Source organism: Pleurodeles waltl, chromosome 2_2 (assembly GCF_031143425.1).
Source record: "Pleurodeles waltl isolate 20211129_DDA chromosome 2_2, aPleWal1.hap1.20221129, whole genome shotgun sequence".
NCBI lineage: Eukaryota > Metazoa > Chordata > Amphibia > Caudata > Salamandridae > Pleurodeles > Pleurodeles waltl.
Window position 1 is genome coordinate 310,299,595 of NC_090439.1, and position 25,647 is coordinate 310,325,241.

Sequence of the window (25,647 nt, forward strand, 5' to 3'; positions counted from 1 at the left end):
CAATCCTAACCCTATTGGGGGAATCCTCCATCTGCAAGATGGAGGATTTCTAAAAGTTAGAGTCACCTCAGCTCAGGACACCTTAGGGGCTGTCCTGACTGGCCAGTGACTCCTCCTTGTTGCTTTCTTTGTTCCCTCCAGCCTTGCCGCCAAAAGTGGGGGCCGTGGCCGGAGGGGGCGGGCAACTCCACTAAGCTGGAGTGCCCTGCTGGGCTGTGACAAAGGGGTGAGCCTTTGAGGCTCACCGCCAGGTGTTACAGCTCCTGCCTGGGGGAGGTGTTAGCATCTCCACCCAGTGCAGGCCTTGTTACTGGCCTCAGAGTGACAAAGGCACTCTCCCCATGGGGCCAGCAACATGTCTCTAGTGTGGCAGGCTGCTGGAACTAGTCAGCCTACACAGACAGTCGGTTAAGTTTCAGGGGGCACCTCTAAGGTGCCCTCTGGGGTGTATTTTACAATAAAATGTACACTGGCATCAGTGTGCATTTATTGTGCTGAGAAGTTTGATACCAAACTTCCCAGTTTTCAGTGTAGCCATTATGGTGCTGTGGAGTTCGTGTTTGACAGTCTCCCAGACCATATACTCTTATGGCTACCCTGCACTTACAATGTCTAAGGTTTTGTTTAGACACTGTAGGGGTACCATGCTCATGCACTGGTACCCTCACCTATGGTATAGTGCACCCTGCCTTAGGGCTGTAAGGCCTGCTAGAGGGGTGACTGACCTATACTTGCATAGGCAGTGAGAGGCTGGCATGGCACCCTGAGGGGAGTGCCATGTCGACTTACTCGTTTTGTTCTCACTAGCACACACAAGCTGGCAAGCAGTGTGTCTGTGCTGAGTGAGAGGTCTCCAGGGTGGCATAAGACATGCTGCAGCCCTTAGAGACCTTCCTTGGCATCAGGGCCCTTGGTACTAGAAGTACCAGTTACAAGGGACTTATCTGGATGCCAGGGTCTGCCAATTGTGGATACAAAAGTACAGGTTAGGGAAAGAACACTGGTGCTGGGGCCTGGTTAGCAGGCCTCAGCACACTTTCAATTGTAAACATAGCATCAGCAAAGGCAAAAAGTCAGGGGGCAACCATGCCAAGGAGGCATTTCCTTACACCCATGGAGTACACTATCACTAAAAACCATGGCAAAGCCAATAAGTCTAAAATGGGAGAACTATTGGCCTTGCCAATGCTTGTTTTAAAGAGTAAGTAGTTTGTCTAGAATCACAGGATGTTGAACCTACTCTGGTACTAGACCACATCTTCTCAATCATCAGCCCAATCATATTACTCTTTCAAAGGATAATGCTTACGCCACCTGCTTGTGCATAGTAATCAATGAAAGCGCCACGAGCTAGGAGCAGGGTGCGGAGAGGAGGGTCAGGAGGCGGAGAGGAGGAGCTGATGGGCGAGGGAGGCGGGGCCAGGGAGCAGGAGTTGCAGAGCAGGAACAGGGTGCAGTGTGTGCAGATGCGAAGCAGAAGAGCCGGGTCTCATCAGGACGGTAACCCAGCCACTCACCCCCCGTGCACACACCCCTACATTCGCCTTCAGAGGCGGCAGGCAGCTGAAGAGGGCACCTCAGAGCCCCTGTTTGAAAGAGAGGTGAGGCTACAGACGACAGGAAAGGGGGCGATTCCTCCATTGACCAGGAAAGGAGACCAAGGGCGCCCTGGGTGCTGTTGACTCTAACAAAGCTACTGCTGCGATAATCCCCCTACACACTCGACGGCAGCTGGCCGAGGTCCCCCTCCTCTGGGCATTGGTAACAGTGCTTGCAGCAGACCGAGGACAGAGGGGGCGGGCAGGGGGCAGCAGGACAGCACTGAACCGGCTCATAAAGCCAGCTGTGTGTACACCAAGCTCGGCTGCTTTTAACCGCTGAGCAGCGTTTGTGTCCCTTACTTCTAGGCGCATGACGGCCGAACCTTGGCCTGAATTGCCCCCGCTCCCTCTGTGTATTCATGCAGTTAGGCTGTATGTGGGTCATGCGAGCAGCACGAGACACATTCTGTCTGTATGACATGTAGCTGGTGCTGCCGGAGTGTGTCATGTGGTTAGCTTGTGTGTGATGTGGCAGGGGCGCTGTAGGCTGAACGTGCATGTGTGGGATGTGGCTGGCCGTATACGTGTGACGCACGACAGGTGCCTCTTGCCAGAGTTTGAGGCGTTGCTATTGTTGACTCTGCGGTACAGTTCGTGCTGACCAAGTGCGCTGCACTGCGAGCTGTTCATGTTGACACCAAAAAGTCAATTAATAATGGGACGTGTTCCACTTTGATGGGCTGAGCCAAGAAGTCAGATCATACCCTTTGCCATGGTGCTAACTTTGAATATTCAGCGTGTAGTGCTCGCGCAGGCGCTACGTGGGTTGATTTCACATAATTACAAGCTTTGATAGACTTCGTTTAAAAGTTGTGAGGGCCGGGGACTGAAGTTCTGCTGAAGGTTGATGTGTAGGCCCCGATCTAGGATTTTTTTGTTTGGGAGGGCCCTAAAGAAGCATGGTTACTGGCCAAAAAACAACAACATGTTTAATAATCTGATATTTTAGGTATTTGCATCTCTTCGCTCTTGACATTTTTACCACTGGGGATGTTGATGTGACAGGACCGTAACCGCTTTGTCACGTAAGGGGCTCATTTCCAAGCATTGGGTTGTGCACGTGTGATAGTTGGTGTTTGGACTGGGCAGCTTTCACCCCTTTGAATGTATTAATGGAGTTTCTTGTGACTTAGGGGCCTGGTGAAGTGTAGCTAGAGACAGCAAGGTAGCTGTGTGCTTTAATGCTCTGCCAGCTGACATTTGTGTGGAATTTACTGATCAAAGAGACTGAGGACCTCATTTTGACTTCGGCGGTCTTTTCCAAGGACCGCCAAAGCCTCTGCAGTCAACAGACCGCCAGTGCTGGTGGTCTGTTGACCGCCATATTAGGAGTTGTGTTTAGACGTCTGCCCATTTATTGGAGGTAGGCGGACGGAGCTGAAGAGGCGGCTGCACCACCAGCATTGTCACACCGGCCAGACTCCGACTGCCGTATTACGAGCTGTAATACGGCTTGGCGAAGTCTTGCTGGTGGTACAAAACCACCAGGAACCATCCCCTCCCGGAGGACCAGCTTGCCGGAAAAGGTTGGTTGATTGTCCAAAAGTGGGTGAGTGTTGGGTTCATGTGTGCGCGTGTATGTGTGCTAATGGGGGTGTATGAGTGCGTGTTTGTGACCAAGCAAGTAAGGGTGTCTGGATGTATGTGTGCGGTTGGGTGTGTGTGTCTGCATGTATGTGGAGGGGAGGGGGTGTTGGTGTGCGAGTGAGTAGGTGTGGGTATTGGGATGCATGCGAGTGGGGGTGCATGTGTGCAAGTCTGCGAGTGAGTGGGGGTGTGGGGGTGAATGCATGCGTATGCGGAGGGGTGTGTGTGTGTGAATGTATGCGTATGCGGGGGTGGCGATGATTGCCGGGGGGTGTTGGGGTGTGAATGTTTGCGGAGAGGGGTGCCTATGTGTGAGTGGGGGTGTGTATGTCAGTGTGAGAGCGGGTGTGTATGTCAGTGTGAGAGCGGGTGGGAGTGTTAGAATGGATGTGTATGGTTGGGGGTGTTTGGAAGTGTGTTTACGTTTGGGGGGTGTTTGGAAGTGTGTGTACAATTGGGAGGGTGTTTGGATGTGTGGACAGGTGGGGGAGTGTATGCATATGTGTGGGGGTGCTTGTGCTAGTGACAGGAATGAGGATTCCTGTCGCCAGATGCGTTACTGCCAGCGTTTTTGTGGTGGGGTGACCGCCACGGAAAGCCTGATGGTCTGCAACTGTGTATTCAGGCTGACAGTCAGAGGCCTGCCGCCGGGCTGGAAGAGCTCACTGCCGGCCACGTCGGTGTGACCGCACCAGCGGACCAGGCGGTCTTGTGGAGGTTTGGCCTCTGCCAAACCCCACAACTTATAATGCGTCAGTCTTTACCGCGGGTTCATGGCAATAAGACTGCCACAGCGAGGCTGGCGATCTGATGACCGCCAGCCTCGTAATGAGGGCCTGAATCTTTCCAGGGCTGAATCAACATATTGCCTTTTTGAGGGCAAGAAAAGCAGTGTTGTTGACTTGCATGATTGAGTCCAAGGTGAGTAGGGCAGAGTGGAAAAATAATATTTGGTGACCGCCTTATTCCAGGTCACTAAGGACATTGCTTTCAGCCCTGAACTTTTCACTTACAAATCAGTGCTAACTAGTGCATCAAACCTGAGGTGTAACAAAACTTGAGGGAAGTCCCTCTGCAAAGTACCTGGAGGGGGCACCCTCCCCCTGGACCCAGACATGGGCCTGCCACCCGTGCACAGTGTACTGTGCTGAGGGGGCTCTCTGGAGCCTAGGGCACCCCTGCCCATCAGGGACTGCAGGGGCATTTGTTATGCCACTGCATAAAACTAATTAGTTTGATTGATTCAAACCAAGACTGCAACACCAAGAATGTATTAGATTGACACACAAACGCCCAGGACTGGAAACATTGTCCATAATGACATGGATTGAGGTGATCACCTCATATTTGGGAGATCTCAGTTTTCAAGTGATCTTTCCCCAGAGCTTCTTGTCCTGCAGAAATATACACCTTTACTACAATGATATTAGTTTGTTTCTTTTAAAGCATTGTACAAATTATGTGTATTGTTTCTGAATGCCCTAATTAGCTAGTATAATTTTTTACCCAATATATAGTATAGCGGTGAGCCAGCCAGCAAGTTAAAAGGGAGAGCCGACCCAAGGGACAAGTTGGGCTCTAAGAGCCCATGCATGAGCTGAGTCCTGAAAAAAATTGTGATCTAAATCATGCAACAAACATCATGCGAAAATATGATAGCGTCTTAAAAATTTATAAAAGGTATTTTTTTTAACATGCATAAGAGTTTCATCTTAATACGTCAGATTATTTTTGTGTCGCACACCAGGAACTCATGTGATGACGAAGTAAAGGAGGCTTGTAAAATAAAATATTTGTCAAGGATCACACAGTCTCACCAAGTAGGGATGCCGGGATTGGTCGCTGTTTTTCTGGTTTCACATTATGTGTTTCACCCACTAGATGGCTACTTGTTTCTCCCTTTTTTAACAAGAAAGGTTTAACCTTTGTTTTTAATTCTATTTAGATGATGGTGGACCGTGAGTGGCAGGCAAAAGCCACTTCAACACTCTGCTAGATTCAGGCTTGAGGGTCCAAGAGGACTTCTAGCTGAGTCAGCTCCGGGCCTCTGGCTTGAGTCCTCAAGCCTTGCGTGGCTCGCCCACCACTAATATTGTATTCAGCAGAGGTAAAACACAGTTGTGATAATCCTGTTCTATTTAGAGGCTTACTTTTTAGCTGCACATCTAAGGTTCAGTTGACCAATAATGCAAATTAGCATCCACTGGACCTTGGAGCGTAAGGATCAATACGAGGAGTAAATTAACGTAGCATATATTTAGTCCCTATATTTAAACAAACGTAGAGAACCACTTTTATTCTCCCTTTCAAAGGCCACGGGGCAAGCAGGAGCAACTGGGCCTGACCTAGGGGGTTGTCTCCTTTTCCTTCCGGGGCCTGACCTACTACTGACTCTGAATAACTGGCCCAGGTACCCCTTCAGTACTTGACTCTTTACGGTAGTGCGGGTCAAGCAGTCCAAGGCTGTTAAGGAGGAAGTTAGGGCAAGTAATGCACGGACTCACGACTCCAAATACCCACAGTGTTCCCAATAATGTGATTGTCCAGTCCAGTACTGATTTTAGTATATAAAGAGTATTTATTATATATGCAAATTGCAACGCATTAAATAAGTCCACAGTCTCCTTTTAAGGCTAATGTCCTAGCTCTGAACTAGGCTGTACTCTCCTCCTGCCAGTTCCTTCATCCCTTCCCTCCACTCTAAATTTGTCACCAGTCTGAACTCAGGAGGTGACAACGGGTGAGTCTACACCAGCATGGGCTCCAGGTGTGATTTTGGACTCAAAGTCAGCTCTCGGGTGGAACACACGCACCCTAGCACAAGTCTCTATGACAGGCCTGCAGCCCTGCTTCACTCTTACTTGGCTGTGATCTCTGAAGTGCCGGGGAGCCAGGGCTCTTCAACCACAGCAAGCGGTGTGGACTGAGTTCAGCGGGCAGCGCTTATGAGGCAGTCACTACGCTGGACGCCTTTTGGTGCAGCAGCTCCTTCTTTGAGGTCCTCCTAGATAAATGAATGAAGCAGCATTGTATCTCAGGGCGGGTTCTAATCTTGTTTCTTAGGGCCAGATGTATCAAAGGGTTTTACCCATTCTGTGTTTATGGGAAAATGCGTTGGTACAAATGGCCCTTAGTCCCTTTGTGGTATGTGAGGACTCTGATGACACAGCAACAGCCCCAACAATCCTAGTGGCTCGCTCCTGGCATCTGGGGTCGCAGGCATGGATAACAGTCTGCATCTGGCCAGATCCTCTGGGCAATGGACTTTTCAGTCTTCGGCAACCCCCATCTGGCACTCCTGGGTGGAGAGAGCGGTCGGAGATAAGGGCATCAGTCCACAGTCTCAGTTACACTGGGTGATGGCCGACACAGCACAGTCTTAGTGGCAAGCTGGCCAATCTGGCAGTCTTTGGTGGCCCCCTCCTGGCTTATGGGAGTTTACACACAGGTGATGGCCCCCAGTGAATCCAGTGACTTTCTGATTCATTGCTCGGATAAGAGGGCTCTCATTTATGCTTGCGGTGTTCTCTGTCCTGCCACTGGCTCATGGTGACCACTGACTCACTTTGTAAGAGTCTGGCCAGTTGTAGCTGCTTTCCGTGGGCACTGTCTGCTTTCTCACCACTAGTATCCTTCTGTATGATGCTCATATCTCACCCCTACCATTGCAACAGGTTGTTTGTGAATGCCAGAGAAGGAGGGCACCTTCTTTCTGAGGCAATTAAAAGTGATTTCTTCAGAGAGCCCCCTTACATCTCGTCACTTATTGAATTGGAAGAAGTTCAGATTCCCAGCAAGTGAGTCATGGGACTGTGTCATTGAACTTAATGCCGTTCTGTTCAGTTCCCTATTTGGGTTGGATGGATCACTCAGTTGGCCCACCTTAGGCCTGGCCACAACTCCAAAGTGCAGTAGGGTGGGTCTGTAGCAATATCATTATTCTGTACTGTTTCTCTGGTCTCTCTGTCCATAATGGCACAAAGTAGTGTACCATTTGCTCGTATGTGCCACACCCTTATCACCATGTTTACCAAACGCTAACATCTGTAGTTTGGCTTCTGTACTCTTTCTTCCATGGGTTCATAGGCTTAGGTTTCAGGACTGTAAAATGCTTTTTGCTGTCTGAGCCTTATCACTCAAGTTGCTTTGATACACTCTGTTTATGATGCTGCCTTCTGGAGCAAAGTCACACTGTAGCCTGTAACCAGTCTGAGACTGTTGATGAAAACCCACAAAGTTATCAAGCACTTCCTGATTATGTCGCCGTAATTGGTTCAGCAGAAAGCATGAAACCATTGATCAGTGGACCTTACCAGGAAAAATGTTTGGTTATTACATTGCCGTGCCAGTTTCTGCAGATTTGTCGCCTGATCTGTTTTCGTGATTATTTGTTCTGTTTATTAATTTTATTTACTTTTCCTATTTATTTATTTTAATTTGACAATATGTGATGAACACATAAACAATTCTAAAAAGAAGGATCATTAAGTACTGTGACTTATTATAAAATGTGATGGAAGCAAGCTATAAAGGAGGGTGGCCACAAAAGAATATTTAGAATAAATAGGAGATAATATGTTATGCAGTATAGAAATGCACAAAGAAGGAAATTATCATTACCACTACTGAGCATATCAAAAGCAAGACCGTTATGTATAAAGTTAAGGATAGCGAACAAGTGATTAGTGAAAATCTTGATTATGTTATGAAATTTAAAAATAATTTTTGCCAAAGAGGCTACAGTAGTCATGTTCTTGTTTCAACAACAAGTTTCTTGTTTTTATTGTTTTTCCAGTCTTTCACATTCTTTACATTAGCTACTGAGACACCTTTGAAAATCCAAAAGTCAAACTATTTATCTTTTAATAATTTTAAGTTACTTAAGTTGTTTAAAAAAAGAGAAATAGGATCAAAATTAAGTTGGCTCCGACCTGTCATTTCTATCTCTTCTTAACTTCTTGCGACCAACCAATCATCATTGGGCATTAAACAAACCTAGGCAAGTAACTGACTTTGTTTTAAATTCATCTCTTACAAGAAGAAGAATTTATTTTAAATGTATCTTGAATACTTTCAGTGGGACAAATGAGTTATTAAAAAGATAGGTGAACCTTAATTTATACTGCCAAAGTACAGTGTTTTCAAACCCAACTTTATAATTTCTCAGAAATGTTTTTGGCCAAAGTAAAAAAGCTCTGTGGATCGTAAAATGCAAATGATTGAAATTGCCACACCTTGTGCTACATTGCCTACATTTGTTCCACACTCTTTTTTAGAAGGGTTCATTATAAGTGCACATGGGTTTCTTACAATGGACGTCAAAGGGGCAGCAGTAGAAATAAGAACTATCCTGGCAACATTAAAAGTTCCAGAAAATAATTGTATTAAAAACAGCAGAAAAAAGTGCACAGCCACACAATGGAAAATCACCTTCACTACTGTGATAAGCAGTTTAGATTTAATTAAAGACACAGAGAAGAAGATTGCACCTGTACTTTAGTGAAGAACATTAGTGACAAAAACAGTAGTACACGCATATGCTGAAATCTTTCTATTCATGATATGTTAAAACTAAAAGAAAACATCATTACACTCTGAAATACTTTGTCACGGAACAAGACAATTACTAGCCGACCACTCGGAATATATCAACCATTCACAAAATTCTACATAAACATATCACCCTATAAAACTCAAAACCCACAAATCTCTACAGCCTTGAAGGGTATAGGAGTAAGAAACGGAAAATGTGGTAACAGCAAAGGAATGTGTTGAAGCGGATAGTTGGAATAAATAATTGTTAACCTTTCTCATTGAAACCCCTGCTTATTACTGGACCCCCAAGGCAATGAAAGTTTCAGGCAAGTGAGAAGGGAAAGAACTGCAAATCAAAAATATTAAATTTTCTCAGTTCCTCAATGACATTTTCTTTTTATGAGTCAATGATGAGTGTTTATTTTTAAAATGTTTTAAGTCATTAGTTTATCAATATCTTTATTAGCATTAGCAAATCAATAAAAATCAATCCAAATTACGGAACAGAGCCTATTGTGTGTCCCATAAAGATCGAATCCCTATTTTCATCTAGTTTCAGGAAAAATAAAGTTTAGCAGAAAACTTAAAGAGTTCTTGTCTCTGATGTGAAAGTATACAATTTCTAGTTGAATCTCACTGATAATTTCAGTAGAGTCTCTCAGTAATAGGTTCAAGCAGAATAAAGTCAGTCTCAGAATGAATCCCATACATCGACAAACAGAATAAGACAAAAAGTGTCAGCGCAGATGGCTCTCAGAGAGCCTAGCGAGTATAGTGAGCCTCCCTTAGTCGGGGAACACATTTTTATAATATTATTCCCTGCAACAAGTTGCAAAGCATGAGTAGGTAATCTTCAGCTTTAGGCAGTCATCTTTTGGGGGCTTCATGTGAACAGGACAGCTTCCGTTGGTATGGCAAGTATTAACAAAGGACATTTTAAATACGCAATATATTTAACTATTTTTTAAACAGCAATGAAACACTCAAGTTTCTTCCCACTCGTAATGTCTATGAGGGAAAGAACAGTTAAGTGAGCACAGTACATTTAAAATTGGGTTTGCGATTTTTAGAAAGGGGCGTGTTCAGGAGTCCTTTCCTAAAACCCAATCACAGTATGTGTGAATGTTTTGCTACCGAAATGCAGTCGCAAAACATAATCATTTTATTGCCTACTTCAAGTAGGTGGTAACCGATTCTCAAATGGGAAGGGGTCCCATAGGGACCCCTTCTCCTGCGTGAATGTTTGTAAAACATTTTTTAAGAGCAGGCAGTGGTCTTATGGACCACTGCCTACTCTTAAAAATATGAAGAAACTTTCATTTTTTTCTTTGAAATGCATCCCATTTTCCTTTGAGGAAAATGGGCTACATTAAAAAAAAAAAGATTGTTTTATTTAAAAGCAATAACAGACATGGTGGGCTGCTAACCCCAGCTAGCAACCAACTCTGTGATTTTAGAAATTCACAATAGGTCGCAAAGTGAGACCTACTTCACTAATATTGATAAGGCAGGTCTATTTGCGACACACCAGGAATCGCAACACTTGTAATACACACATTGGAACGTGGGTGTTTATGATTACCAAATGGCAAATCGCAAACGATTACCTTTGTACATCTAACCCCTAGTATATTGAGCGTTTTACAGGAGGGCAAGCGTTTCATTTTTTTCAAAATCAATGCAGTCATGAAATAACTTTTTTGAGAAGTCTAAAAATGGTAATAGATGAGGACTCTAGTTGTCTTAAGATGGTGATTTGTTAAATAAGTCCACATGGATAGGTGAAGTGTTTGTGTTTCCAGTGGTCGTGTGGGCTTGTTAATTACGAGAAGACCAATGCAGGTTTACAGCTCCAGCTCGAATGTGATTACTTACTTGCTTTCTTGCCTCTTCAGTGCCCCATTATTTTCCCAGGATAGTCTCTGAGCAGGTGAAAGGAAGATGTTAAATGGCGGTGATGTAATGGAGACATAAAAAAGAAAGCTGTCTTTCAAGCAAAGTTGTCGAGAGACAGACATTTGTATACTTTCTTTGTTCAGGAGCTAACGAGTGATTAAAAGGTGCAAGTTTCTGCAAGAATATTAAATGCCCTTTCCGAATTTTGCACCGATATCCCGGTGAGGGATTCCATCCAGCTTGATTATAAGATTCTCCGGCTGCAGGAATGCACCTGGCAAAACCTAATGAGTTTCCGCACACATTTCCTCCTGCTTAAAGCAGAAGGAAAAGTTACGAGGGAAACCTGCATAACTAGATTAGTTAAATCTGAGTCCTACATATTTAACATGATTTGAGGCCTGGAAGCTCCCAGTGGCTCGTAATTGTGGTGGAGTTACCAGCTGGATACTGTATCTGCGGCCTAGGTATTTCCACCTTCACCTACCTGGTCACTTGTAATGGGGACCTTAGAAGTTAAGCTTAAAATATTGGTATCATTTGCTGCTAAGGTGGTAGAAGGCCTAAACTATGCTTATACTATTGTTTATAAGAGCATCACATAATGACATCAGAAATAAAAGATCAGTGAAGTGGCATCTTTTTCGCTTCCTCCTCCACTGCACCCTCCTTTTATTTGTCCATTCCCTGCTTTTCACTTCCTCCAGTTTACTCTTGTCATTTCTGTCTTCATTACTTTTCTACCTCTTTTCCCTATTTGCATCTTTAGCTTTCCCATCCTCTTAGTAGGTTACATCTTGTTACATGCCCACCTTACTCCCTCAATTGCTTTTTCTTCCCAGCCAATTTCTGTTAAATCCCTTTCTTTCTGAATTTTCCCCTGCGTTTCTTCTCAATTATCTTACTTTCCATCTTCTGAACTGCCTGATTTCATACCCTCACTGATGTGGCTGTCTGTCATTGCTAAGCAAAACACAATTAAAGTGAATTAATTATTGCTTAAGATGCCAACTTTGACCTGAGCACTTATATGTGATCTAATATTAAAAGTGGTTGTTCAAAGCTTTGCATGAGTTGGCCCCTTGACTCACTCTTTCAAGTCCCATCGAGTTATTGGTGATTCATAATGTTTTGAAGATGACTTATGTTCAGCAGTAAATTAAATGTAGGCCAAACCTTAATCTCACATTCACGATGGATTTGTTTTTGTGTTTCAGCTTGCAGTAGGATGATGTGGCAGCCATGGCAACAGGGTGACATTACAGTTGCCTGAAGAAGCCCTCCGCATCTGATTGTTGCCTATCTGCAGCATGAAGATGGAAGACAACAACTGGGAATGGCTTGTAGAGGTGCTGCACCAGCTGGTTTCCTGGGGAGCAGCTGGAGCCATGGTGTTTGGTGGCGTGGTACCATACATCCCACAATACAGGGATATTAGAAGGACTCAGAATACGGAGGGCTTTTCGACATATGTCTGTCTTATGCTCCTGGTGGCAAATATTTTACGAATACTATTCTGGTAAGTAGACTTATTTTGCATTTTGTCTTTTTTTGTATTGTGTTTTATCAGTCACTGTCCTTTTAATAAGAATGTCAGATACATTTGATTAGTCTCTATTAATTTCAAAGTAAAAAATGTATGCACAATTAACATACATTCATTTTGTAATATAGTACATTGAAATAATCTTTGGGGCAGAATGAATCTCTTAGCCTTTCTGGCTCCTTATGAACATCAATTTGGCATGAGACCAGTGTGCGACTTTCAAATGTGCTCCTCTCATGATAGGAACCTAAACTATGCACATAAATGTGAGGACCCGTTTCTGTCTGCATCAAAAAATATAAGTATCCATTTGTATTTGAATCCATGTGCTCATAAAGTTGTTCTTGGAGCATGAGCCCTTCTTCGTTGTACTAACAACTTAAGCAAAATGACAGAAAAAAATGAAAAACATAAATTTTAATATGAACCAGAGTAGTGATTAAAATATATGCTTTCAGTTTCCAGACCCTCATTACTTTGTTTAAAAAAAAATGGACCACATACAGTGGAATCTACTTTAAGCACCGCTCAATTGTGAAAGCCTGAAACTTCTTGACTGAGAGGCCAGAGAGCACAAGACTAAGGGCCAAATTTAGAGTTTGTAGGACCGCGTTATCTCGTCACAAAAGTGGTGGATATCCCGTCCACTGTATTACAATTCTGTTACCTCCTATGGAACTAGTAATATTATGGATGGGATATCCGTCACATCTGTGACGGAGTAAACCCAATGCCAAACTCTAAATCAGGCCCTAAATTCGTTGCAGAGAGCCATCCTAAATTTATCAGTACTCCAAGAGTAGAATGACAGGTTGAGCCATCTCATATTCCAAGCTTGCCTCTTTTTCATACCAAAAATGTTATGTCACATAGAGTTGAGAGACTAGCTTCATTGAGTAAGTTCCTATCTGCATTATGTTTATTTCATGATGCTGCGTTAAAGAAGAGTCTGGCTTAGTGCTACAAGGTTTTGTGCTTGATATTATAAAGCACACAATTGGGGTCGAATTACCACAGTGTCCCTCACCTCTTTTTAAGGGACTGTTAGTAACCCAGAAAGTACTGACACCACATCAATTATGTCTTGAGTGGGGTTGTGTTGGGCTACAATAACCTGTACAGTCACATTCAAGTGCTGGTGTGCTGGACTAAATTCAGACATCCATGGATGGGAAAGCAAACCTTGTAGAGCTAAGCCAGATTCTTACTTTACACAACTATATTTCTTCCTAAATTTGCATACTATAATAAATTGTAGCTGAAACATTTACTTTTAATGCAAACTTAGAACCTCAGGCCCAGAAGTTCAGTGATCGATAACCAAGGCTCGGTTTTGTTCTTTCTAAAACAGCACCTTTTTAATTGGCTAGATGTACCTTTGGTTGGCTTTCCAGACACTATTATTTTTTATTTTATTTTACCATTGTTTATTTCTGAGGAACTCAATTTAGCATGACTTGCAGACGTATTTTTAGACCACTTAGATTTCATGACAAACATGCATCATTAGCATATGAAGGCTGGTTAGTTACATTGATTTTGGGACCTTCCTTCCATTCATTTAGAATCTATTGGATAAGTAAGTCTTTGGTATACTTATTATATGGAAGATGCAGTTAACCTACACAAGTTAACTTTCTGTGCCTTTCCTGGTCTTCTAGATAACGAATGTGATAATAGTCATTATTCTAAATCTGTCCTTTTCCAGTCACTATATATGCAAAGAGCAAAAACACTTACTACTAACCTTTTTACTTAAAAAACGACAGCTCTTGACAGCACAGGAATGAATAATTAAGGACTACATTTTGCATAATGTAGTAGTAGGACAATTGTTAGCATTTAGTGTACAAGAATGCATTCTTGGCTCCCTTTGTTGATATTCATATCTAATTATGTTTAGGGCACACTTTGGCTGAAGTTCTAATTGACAAACTCGGCCAGTCAAATTAACGCTTTCTCATCATACTGTAGCTGCTTGAACTATTTATGGCCTTAGACTTTGTAGGCCATGCTCTCCCTGTGCTCTGTCTAGCATAGTTGTCCTGCATCCAGGGCATGGAATTTGAATGGTTTCAATGTCTCTACTATCATTAGGAACAACAGCTATGGATGGGTTGTTTTGTTTCAGATCTAGTGCATTTGACTTGCTTATATGCACAGGACTGGTTAAGTGTCATGACCCTTGAGTTCAAATAAGGATATCGCCAGCAGCCCCTGGCGCAAGGTGTGTTTTGCTAAGCTCCAACCTGGTCTAAAGCATCCCCACTATATTGGTTTGGTAGAGGGGCAAGGGATGCCAAAGGTTTAGCGGCTCTCACAAACTTTGCAGGTAGCCAGAATCCAAAAGTGGAGCTGGTCCATGCAGCATCTCCCTGGGGTCCTTAATTGCAGCCACATTGGCTTTTACAGCTCCCTGCAACCTGAGGCGTGGTCATGGCCCGACCGAGTGTGTGGGAACAATGCAGCATGCTGAATCCTCACAACCACCACTTTAATGGACCCCACGTGGCATCCGATGGAGTTCGTTCACTGAGAAAACACCAGTGAATGAGGCTAGTACTAGGATTGACACCTGTTGCCACCTGGGTTAAATACTGAGTGGAATTTTGAGTTGGCAACAGAGAGTGCCTCCTCCCAAAGGTAAGACTGTACCCAACACCAGAAGAAATGTGCGATCATGCGAGGAGGGCACACCCAGTGATTCCCTCTGGTGGCAAGAAAAGAAGCCTAGAGCACTACAAACCTGGGGAACGAGAGAGTGATACTGCCCTGGGCGATCTTGGGTGCAAGAGGGGACCTGTAGCCGCATTTTATATATCCTGTACCGGAAGCCTCAAGTGAAAGTGGGCACTAGTGGACCCTCAGACTTGAACACTGGGGCATGGATGTTTCCTTAGAGGTGAATTCTGCAAGGCTCACCCCATTGGAGAGGCAATCAATAACGTATGAAGAAGCAATACCTTGTCCTAAACATAGAAAATAGGGAATGCGTGTGTAAAGAGCTCACGGAAATGAATTACTGGTAACAGTCATATGGGGATTAGACCCCAAGTAAACAACCTGGGTGTATTTGAAGAGCAACGTGATATGCCACACCTTCCTCTTTCATTATTACACTGTTGGACCATTATCTCCACTTCCTTGGGGCCCAGTCAGTAGAAGTACTGGTAGTAGGCAATAATCCTAATAAGACTCACCAAGACTGTCATGGAGGTGTAAGTGAAATGAGACCCTGCAATAAACCAGCAACAAAGATGGGACTCCTGAAGGGGATCAGTGAAATACCTGGCTCAAGGATGGCCTACCCTTATGACCCAGAGACAGTGTGCGACCACGCAGAGGCTCAGTGCAAAAGTGCTGCCATAGGCCAATTAAAACCCCTTTGGACAAATTAAGTAAAATTCTGTCTGCGATTAATGCCACCCGAGATGCACTAGAGGCTATGGTTAATGCAGTTGCTGTGGACATGTACCTGTTACGGGAAGACCAATTGAAAATGATGGAGAGGGCCAAAGCACTGGAAGATGCCATTGATGAACTGCGCTCAGTTTCACGCACACTGAGGACATAGATTGCAGTAGTCCCAGAGGGAGTGAGATTTCTGCAATATATAGTGGAGGAGATGTAAGGCTGCAACAGCAGTTGCGGGAGTGCCCGAGGGAGCAGATGGAACTAATATGGTGTCATTCCTTGAAAGCGGGTAACAGAAACAGTGTCCCTCTCTAGGTTCTCAAGGTGCTTTGACCTGGACTCGGCACACACAGACCCAGCCAAATGACCACCAGTGAGTGCTCCCTCCATCCATTTGTTGTCAGGCTGTTACATTATCAAGGCAGGAACACGATCCTCCAGAGAGGTAGATTAACAACCCTTTTAATATAAAAAAACAATTTGTCCTCATATTTTCAAATCACACTGCTGCTCAGTTTAAACAGCCTCCTTCATAGAAGTCAAAACGTTCTGAGAGAGGCAGGGAATGGCAACATGTTGCTGTTTTCTGTCAAAGTGAAGATTATGATACATCATTGTTCTTTACAGGATTTTCTGATGATTGAGACTGACTAGAAAAATGCAACACTGGCAAAGATGTCCTTAAGACTTTAGCTATATTTGGTATTGTTAATACACCACAACCAAAATGGTGTCATTTATCAATATCAGATGCCTTATAGGATTAATGGGTGAAATACCAGCTAATGTATCCCGAAATATCGTTATGTTAGCTGTTGATCTAGTAATGGCATTTGATACTCTAATTTGGAGATTTTCTTGAGGTACTCAAGCAAATGGGCATGGTGAGAACTCAGTAAAGTGGAATAAGCTCCTTTACCATTGCCCCACAGTAAATCTTAGAACACTCAAAGTGATTACTCCATCACATTCCATTTGCCGAACGACTAAACAGGGCTATCTATCTATCTACCCTCCTCAGTGGTCTTCGCCCTGCCCATAGAGGCCTTTGCAGAGCTGCTAAGAATGGAAAATAGGGACAAGGGAATTCTACTGCAAGGTGGGAAACACATGTCTTTGCACATTCTATGTATGTCATGTTGCTGTTCCTAAGACGTGAGGCAGAGGGTTTGGAACCTATGGTTTGGTAACTAGAGATTAGAAGATTGTTGGATCTGCAATCCAATTAGACGATGGCATGCACCTTCCCCATGGTTCAAACTATGCAGATGGGCCCCAAAGCGCTGACCTGCTGGGGTTTCACCTGGAAGCAACACACATTCTGATATTTGGGAGTAGAGATGTATCATAGATCTATAGACCTGGTGGCAGGGAATATGGGAGCGTCACTGAGAAGTGTGAAAGGCAGTATGGAATTGGGGCATCCCTGTGGCTGTCTGTAATAGGCAGAAAAGCCCTTATGATGCTAATATAGTGATGCTTCTGAGGTTGCTTTAATAGTTCATTATTTTATCGTAAATGGGGGCCATCAAGCTGATGTAAAGGTCCGAAGGGATCTTAAGGGATTTTATATGGTCAGAGAATTGGCAGTGTGTGTCTCTGAGCATCTTAAAGCTACCGCTATTGCAAAGCAGTCTGCAGCTCCCGGAACTTAAGCTGCATTATTTGGCAGCTCAGATCACGTGGATAGCCAGGTGGATAGATGGTAGACTTACCCAGCAAATGGGTTAGATGGGATACGTGATGGCTAGAGGTCCATTACTGGCAAAACTTGTGGGCTTAAAGAGGAAGATGGGCATGCCCGCTTTCTTGTGGGAGATTGCTCTAAGTTGCTGAGCGAGAGGCACACGGAGAACAGCGCTCAGACTGCTCTCTTTCCCTAAAATCCATGTTTTTAGTTAAATAATTTTATTTTGAATATAAGGAGCAATAACAAAGTAAGAAATTGAGTACTATGTGCAATAAGAGTCATTCAGTTAAAAGCACTGAATGTGTGAGAAAAACAAGGTAAACTTATATGTAGTGAAGAAATTATTATTTTTTTGTTTGCCATTTTCTATAAAAAAGTAAATAGAAAGAAGTAATCAAAAAAGGGAATAAAAGAGTAAAATTAAAATGAAAGCTAGAGAAGGGGGAAAGGGAGAAAAAAGAAATTAAGACATTGATGAGTGCATTGAGATGCGCTTTTATGGCTTACTTTTGGTATAGCCGAATAAAGATTATGAATTGCGTGCATTGAGAGGAAGGTAGTAAAGGGTAACCTCATCGCAAATTAAATTCCACCATGTTAATACAGAGAGTTTAGAAATATCTTTCCAAATAGAGAATATATCTTTGAAAGTTAGTGGAATAAAGAGATCAAGCAATATAAGTTTAGGAGATAAATTATCAAAACTAGATGACAAAAAACCTATGTGAATATTACATTGGAAAATCTTTAAACATTTAGACCAGGATGAGGTCCAGAAATTGGTAACTTGATAAGAACTATAAAACATATGTATTGAAGAACCATTGTATTGAGAACAAGATCAGCATAATGGAGAAGCAGATGAGTCAATTTTAGAAATACATTCTGGCGTAATAACAGCTCCACTGTAAATAAAAAATAGGAAATGTGTAATGCAAGCAGCCTCAGAGGTGTTGAATATTTAAAGCCAGATTTTGTCCTAGAACTGTGCAGAATATTACATAGATAAATCAGCTTTCCATAACAATTCAAGAGGACTTTTGGTTCTAAAAATGTTATTTTATAGTAATGTTTTGCATATAATGCTTTAGGAATAGGGTCATGGCAGACCAAATCTAAAGGTGTCACGTGTACAAGCAGAAGTGAGGCAGAATGCAGTGGGATGTAGAAAGAAATCATTGAAAACAGAAGGGAATTAACTTATATTTCTTCAAAAAGGGGTCAGGTAATTGATAATGTAGTAGTAATTATTGAAAAGATTCAGTAGAATTATCTTTCACAATTTGGTGTACAAACATAATACCCTTCTCCTTCTAACGTTTAAAGTAAAATGATCTATTGTGAAATTTATTGTACTAGTGTAAGGATTATAAAAAACATTGTTGACAGTTAAGATCAGCAGAAATTAATGTATGAAGTAAGTGCTGTGAATATTTTAAAATGGGATATTGAGATATAAAAGTAAAGTTAGACATATGAAGGACATCTTTAAAGGAAAAATCATTCAATAAAGAGTGTTCAGATGTAATCCATTGTGGAAAAAAGCCTAATGTTGAAAATCATTAATCATAGCATAAAATTGTTGAATCAAAAAAGTGGAGTGGTAAAGCACAAAATCAGGAATCGCACATCACCTTCACATTTTGACCATTTGTCTTTTAAGAGGGCATTCCATGGATACTGAGCATTCAATATGAATTTTGTACATAGAGTCAAGTTGTTTAAAGTAGTAATTAGGGATCTTAAAGAGTATCAGAGATAACATGTTCAATCATCATTTTACTGGTATCAAGTCTCCCCCAATAGATGTAGAGGAGACCAAGTTAAAGTAAATGTTTGTAGTTTGGATTTTAACATTGTTTAGTAATGGTGAAGTGTGTCAGATATGGTAGGGGAAAACCAAACATCAAGGTACTTAATTTTTGAGGAACACCATATAAAACTAGTATTGCCAACCATATATTGGTAACAAGAGGAGCTCTGTGGTAAAATTTTAGTTTTAGAAAAATAAAGTTTACAAACAGAAAAGATAAAGTATAATAGAAACTTGTGTATAAAAAATTCCAGGGAGGACAAAGGATTGGACATATAAATTAGAACATCGTCCTCATAGGCAGATAGCTTAACCTCCAGGGAACACTGCTTAAAGTCCGAGATAGGCTTATTGAAACATGCATTCAGAGAATCAGAAAGAAAGAAGTTAAAAAGCTCAAATAATTTGAGTTAAAGAAATGAGGAATGGAAAGTAATACATTCGATATAGAATCCATCTGGACCAGGTGCCTTAGCTTTTTCAGGGATATGATTACTTTAAAATTTTCTTGGAGTGTAATGTCAGCATCTAACTCATAAAATACATGTGGAAGGGATGGAGGTTTGGGAAGGGGTGGCATCTTCTTGTAAATAATGTTTTATAAAATGACTAGAAGGTGTGGGAGATAGAATTAGAGAGCAAAGTGGAATTATCAGGTTCATTGATAATGGGGCCAATAGTCTTATGCTCTTTGTCTATTTCTAAATAGTTAGCTAGCCTTTTACTGGCTTTAATTTGGCATCAGCTGTAGCAAGTTTGTTAAGATCAGATTTGGCTTTGATCAGGTCATGCAACATCGAAGAAGATTTGGAGGTAAGGTAAGCTTGTTTAAGCATCTTAATTTGCTGAAGTAGAGTGAAATATTGAGTATTTAGTCTTTTTTTTCTTCTGGCATAGTAAGCTATGGCAGAAGCGCTGAAGGAGGCATTAAACGCATCCCAGTTATTAGTAATGGATGTGTCAGTAGATTTGTTAGTTTGAAAAACGTATTGAATAAATGTAGTGGCTTTAGTTATGAAATGTCGATCAGATAGTAGGGAGTTAGTAAATCTTCAGCAGCCAGTTTTGGAGTTGTTTTAAAAAAAAATAAAAGGTGGACAATACTGGTGAATGATTGGAGATAAAAATGGAGCCTATTTCGGAGGATTGTATATTAGAGAGAAAACAAATTGTGACGAAAATATAATCAATTTGGACATTATTTGATGTACACTAAGAAAAAAAGTGAATTCAATTTATGGGGATTGCAACACAATTTGAGAATTAAGCTTAGCTAAATGTGAAAGTTCCTTTTGCCTTTTGATCCAGTGGCAGTTAACTCGAACATTCCATGAGACAACGTTAAACATATTGGAGACACGAGGACAAGGGTACAGAAATATGTGGTACATGCAGGGAAGGGAGACAAAATTACACAGTTTATTAAGAAGAACATGGGGTAAATAGTTGGCGGTACAAAGAAAATTAATATCATAAAAACACTTGCAGCATAGAGGTAGGTATAAAAAAAATAGAAAAGGGGAGAGATATAAAAAAGTAGAAAAAAAGACTGATCAATGATAAATATCCAGATCTGAAAATAAAGTATTGAGAAGCTGTATGATATGTGTCAACACCCTAAAATGAACAACAGCAGAGAATAGATAAAATAGGTTAATAATAAAAAGCTAGTTTTCAAGAAAGTAGAAGAATAAAGAAAACAAGCGCATGCAAAATTCTTATGATTTCTGGGCAATAGTGCCGATAACTTGAGGTGTAATGGTCGAACAAATAGTTTTAATTTACCTGGATCATCAAATGATTTTGGAGTGCCTTTGTAGGTAATCTAGCATAAGCAGGGGTAGAGGATGCCATAGCGTATGTTCAGTTGTCTCACCTAAGGTCTCAAGGCCACAACATCTTCCACATTTTGTTGGTCACATTGGAAGTGTCCTGAGAAATTAATATATTATGACCAGACCATAATGGCATTTGTCCTTGACAGCTTTTAGGACTTGTAGAAGGTCAGGTAATTCAAGAAAAAGCATAATGATTCCCCGAGGTTTAAATGAGTGAGGATTAAGTTGGTCCAAATAATGGGCTCATTGCAAATTTAGAGGGGGAGTAGTAGGAAGGCCAAGAAGGTCTGAAAGAAATTTCTTAAAGAAATCAAGTCGATTGGGACCTTCAAGAGCATCTGGAAGATTGTATGTGTGAAAATTGTTACAACAGTTCCCGTTCTCCAGGCCTTCTGTGTGGAGTTTGAGTTTTAGGACATCCTGTTCAAGCAAAGGAATCTTGGTAGCCATGTCCTGAAGAGATCTAACATGTTGTTCAATTTCAACCGTTTTACACTCCATAATGATCCATCAATCCTCGATTTGTTGAAGTTTCTCATTAATGGCAAACATAAAAGCTTCTAATCCCCTCACCTCATTAAGAATAGTGTCTACAACTAGATTATGCGGAGACATAAAAGGTGATGGAGGGTCAATTTTTACCCTCTTAGACTGTGCTAGAGGAGGGGGCTTTGACAGTTGGCAATATGAATGAATGAATGAATCTTTATTGTATAGATAACAAAAACCATTACAATCATTAAAATCATAGGATCACCACCTAAATACATAAATATTGGAACTTCCTCAAATAAAAGAACATTTAAAAGTAAACTTGAAACAAAACCTTCATATTCTACACGACGTGTCAAAGATTGTCCAAATTTCGCAGTCTCTTATTTTCTCTCTTCTGATACTGCTATTACACTGTTACTTTACTTAGTATTATTTTTTCTCTGCCCCCTCTAGATGGACTCATGTGGTTTTAATCATGCTATTACTGTTTGTCTATAGGTTTGTATACCACGTTGATTGAAAATAGTTTTTAGCAGACATTTCCTTTCTTGCACAAACTTAGGAGATGTATCAAATCCCACTTTCCAGATTTGCATAACCTGCAACTCTCATTCAAGCTTACCCTCCCTTTTGAGTAATCACTTTTATCACCCTTTAACTTCCCTAATCTGAGATGCATGAATTCCATTGTTAGAACAGGGGACCAGCCTATTTCAAAATACAACTGATGTCGAAGGAACTTGTAGTCATTTAGCACCCCCCAAACTTGTAGTCATTTAGCACCCCTCGTGTGTGATCTTTTTGATAAAGTTTCTTTATCTTTCAACATGGATAGCCTCTTCATTCTATTATTTACTACTCTTTTGAAACTTGCTGTAGATAAATCTCTTCCCCAGTTTCCATACACCCCTTGATTCTTTATTGCCCAGTCCAAGTAAAGTGAGGCAGGGTATCCGCTATTATTCTGAAGTTCTTTCCACAGCACCTGGCGTAGGTCATTCCTATTGTCTGTTTTAATTTGATACCAGCTATTCACATAGGCCCTTTCCTGGTTGTTATCTGGTTTAATAACCCAAACTCTAGACGTATTTGTGCAGGTGAAAAATAGCTGCCTATATGTTTTTACTATACTCGTGCTTAAATATGCTACATCACACCAATGAAGTGCAGCACTACCATAGGTTAAAGTGGGTGCCAATTTAGCTGATATCACCTTTAGTAGGGGTAGAATACTTGGGCCATTCAGGGTTCTTTTTAAGGTTGGAAAAAGCTAGCCACAATGTTATCCCTTTTCTTCTTATTTCATCCTTATGTTGGATAAAACATCCCCGTGCTTCAAACTGTATTCCCAGATAGCGGTAAGATTGCACTTGCTCAACCTGCTCTGCCTTCAGGAACCATTTATGCTTCTTGTTTATTTTCCTATAACATTCCATTACTTTGGTCTTTTTTAGATTTACTGTTAGCCCATAATCCTTCGAATACTCTGCTAACCTTCCCATTAGTCTATGTAATTCAATTCGTGTTTGACTTAAAAGAACCACATCATCTGCATTGGGGAGTGAGAATTTACTACTTCAAATTCATATGACAAATCTGCTAAAAACAGGTTAAATAAAGAAGGTGCCAGGACATAGCCTTGTTTTAATCCCTGAAAGCTGCAGTTGACAGTAGGTCACTAGCCATTTTAACGTAGTGTGCATAACAATGATGAATTTTCTAAAACAAATTTATCCTGCCGACATAACAAAGCAATAACTCAAGTAGAGTCCGGAAATAAGGTATGCAAATTGGCAAACACCAAAAATTTAAAACCACCACTGAACTAATATCAAATTGTCTATATTGAATTAGGGAAACATTTGAGGCACCACAAAAGCATTAAAATAAATCTCTAGATTACTTGACTGTGTGGAAAAGGCAATTATCAAGGTTAAAAGGGAGCACAAAAAAGCAAAAGACTTACATCCTCTAAAAGCTGCATAAAAATTGACATCTGCATGAAAATGTAGTTCTATAAGGTTCTTTGTGCTCATTCAGGCCATTTCATGTGGTAAATGTGAGGCAGCATGAGAAACAAAGTATGAGGGGCACGCTGACGAAATGGAGGCCTCTCACAACCTGTCAGAAATCACCGCCACGGCTCTGGAACATAAATAAGGCTTCAAGATAGGCAACCGCAAGATTGCCTTGGCGAGGAAGTCATGAGGCGCTGAAAGGGATGCACCAGAGAGGTTTGTGCAGGCTTGAAACAGCTTTTGAAGGCAAGAAAGCTCTTTGCTGTGCTAAAGCTCAAGAATCCACTGCCATCTTGATTGGTGCGAAAGTCACACCATCCCTAACATCCCTCTGATAAGGCTCCTGAATGATACTGGTTGTAACATGTATTCTTGTTCTGACCCACTAGACAGAAGCTGGACTGCTCATGGTGGACGACCTTTAACAGGACAAAGGGCTAATGCCCATAAGCAGACTCACAAATGGCTTTGGTCTTCCTGCCTCCCAGTTTATGAGGTGTGGTACCATAATCCAGAATGTTAAACATAGGTGTAATGCTATCCTCTATGAGCCAGATACCCATGTAGTTTTAAAACTACTGTTCACAGCAGAAAATGGCTGCAAATATGTAACCTGATTTTATTGATACCTATTGTAAATCAGCAAATTTGATCTGTGAGGAGTTAAAGCTAAATGGTAGTTCAACCTGGGCAGAGACTTTAATGGCATGACGTTGGAGAGGGTCTTGCAACACATACATAAGGTCTCCAGGAATGTGAGGCTCAAATAAACTCAGTTGAATTACCTACACATAACCGCGATTTCTCCCAAAAGACACCATTTGATATTGAGAAAAGTGGATGGTAAATGCCCTTGATGTGAATAATATACCACCAATTTGTATCACATGGTTTGGGATTGCCATGAGGTTCATGTGTTTGGTAGGGGTGTAACTGAGCAAATAAATACTGTGCTTGTACCCCAAACTGAAAATAAAGAAGGGTGGTAAAAGATACAGACATCTGGTGCAATTCTAGCCAAATGGTGCATAGCAATTTTCTGGAGTGCTAGATCATATTTCTTGATTGATAAATGGTTGTACATGGTAGGTAAATTGGCCAAATCTGAGCGCCTGACTCACATGCTGAGTAGAAGAGGGGTCTATGCAGGAGACCATACGCTTTGCTCTGGTCCTCTGGAACTTTTAGAATTGTGGGGCAGAGGAATGACACAGTCCCTGACAGGAGAATGAGTGATTACAGATGATTGACCCTGTCCTCTGTTCCTCCACCATATCGAACCAATGAGTCTTAGACACCCCAATATCTTTTTATGTCAAAATGGAATTACAATTAGGTTGCTGTTTGGTTGTTATCAGTTGTTGAACACATGTACTAAATCTGTGACTGTTTACTCATCCTATCTCATTGCCAAAGACCATTCATGCTAGTATCAGGCAATCTGAGTGATGTATACACGCACTAAAGATGCCATCTATTATGTAGCTTGTATATATGCAAACTGCCTATTTACACAGCACCCATGTATTCTGCCTTCTGGACACAACGTTGTAGAGGGAGGGACCAAAAAATACCAGAGTGAATTAAAATTATTTTCCAAACATCTTCTCTGACAAGAAAAAGACCTATCGTATTTGACGTTACTAAAATTAACTGATACAAAGAACATACATCACCTCCACAAAAATATGTTTAGCTTGTTTCACAAACGTTTATGATAAAAGGCAGAAGTTTGGTCTGACGAGGTTACTTTAATGAACGACTTTTATGAACGAAGCAATTTGATGACTCTTGGAATTCATAAGGAATTTTAGGAGTAATTAAAGAAATATGTTTGCTTGCGTAGTCAATTGTGTATCATACGTAATTGTAACAAGTGCAGTTAGTAGCAGGGGTATACTGACCCCAAATGTGGATTCTCACTTAAAACCTTTTTTTACTCTGCACAGGGATAATACTTTTTTCTCTGTAAAAAATATCCCATATCTTTTCACCTTCCCCAGTTTTTGAGAGAGTTCCTTACCTTTCCCCACTGAAGCTTCACCCTTAGTCCCGCCCTTCCTATGAATAACTCAGTGGTTTTCCAGGCTGAAAAACTACCTGCAAAAAGGGAACACCCACCCACCTGATGCCTAAAAAACCTTTGCACCTCTGATCTTGAGATTGTGAAATGTAATCGTATTAGTAGTTATTCAGGTAGAACTAAACGGCCGC

At 41.6% G+C, this 25,647-nt stretch overlaps 1 protein-coding gene across 2 annotated transcripts in view; it reads left to right on the forward strand.

The window, feature by feature from the left end:
* Positions 1 to 1,402: 1,402 nt before the first annotated feature.
* Positions 1,403 to 25,647, forward strand: part of SLC66A2 (solute carrier family 66 member 2) — a 298,272-nt gene continuing 274,027 nt past the window's right edge. Inside the window, exons 1-2 of one of the 2 annotated variants that reach the window (XM_069219778.1) lie at positions 1,403 to 1,601; positions 11,837 to 12,138. In XM_069219778.1, the coding sequence (XP_069075879.1) occupies positions 11,930 to 12,138 (209 nt within the window). In that variant the 5' untranslated portion in view covers positions 1,403 to 1,601; positions 11,837 to 11,929. The remainder of the gene's footprint in view (positions 1,602 to 11,836; positions 12,139 to 25,647) is intronic. The other variant, XM_069219779.1, reaches the window with a different exon arrangement.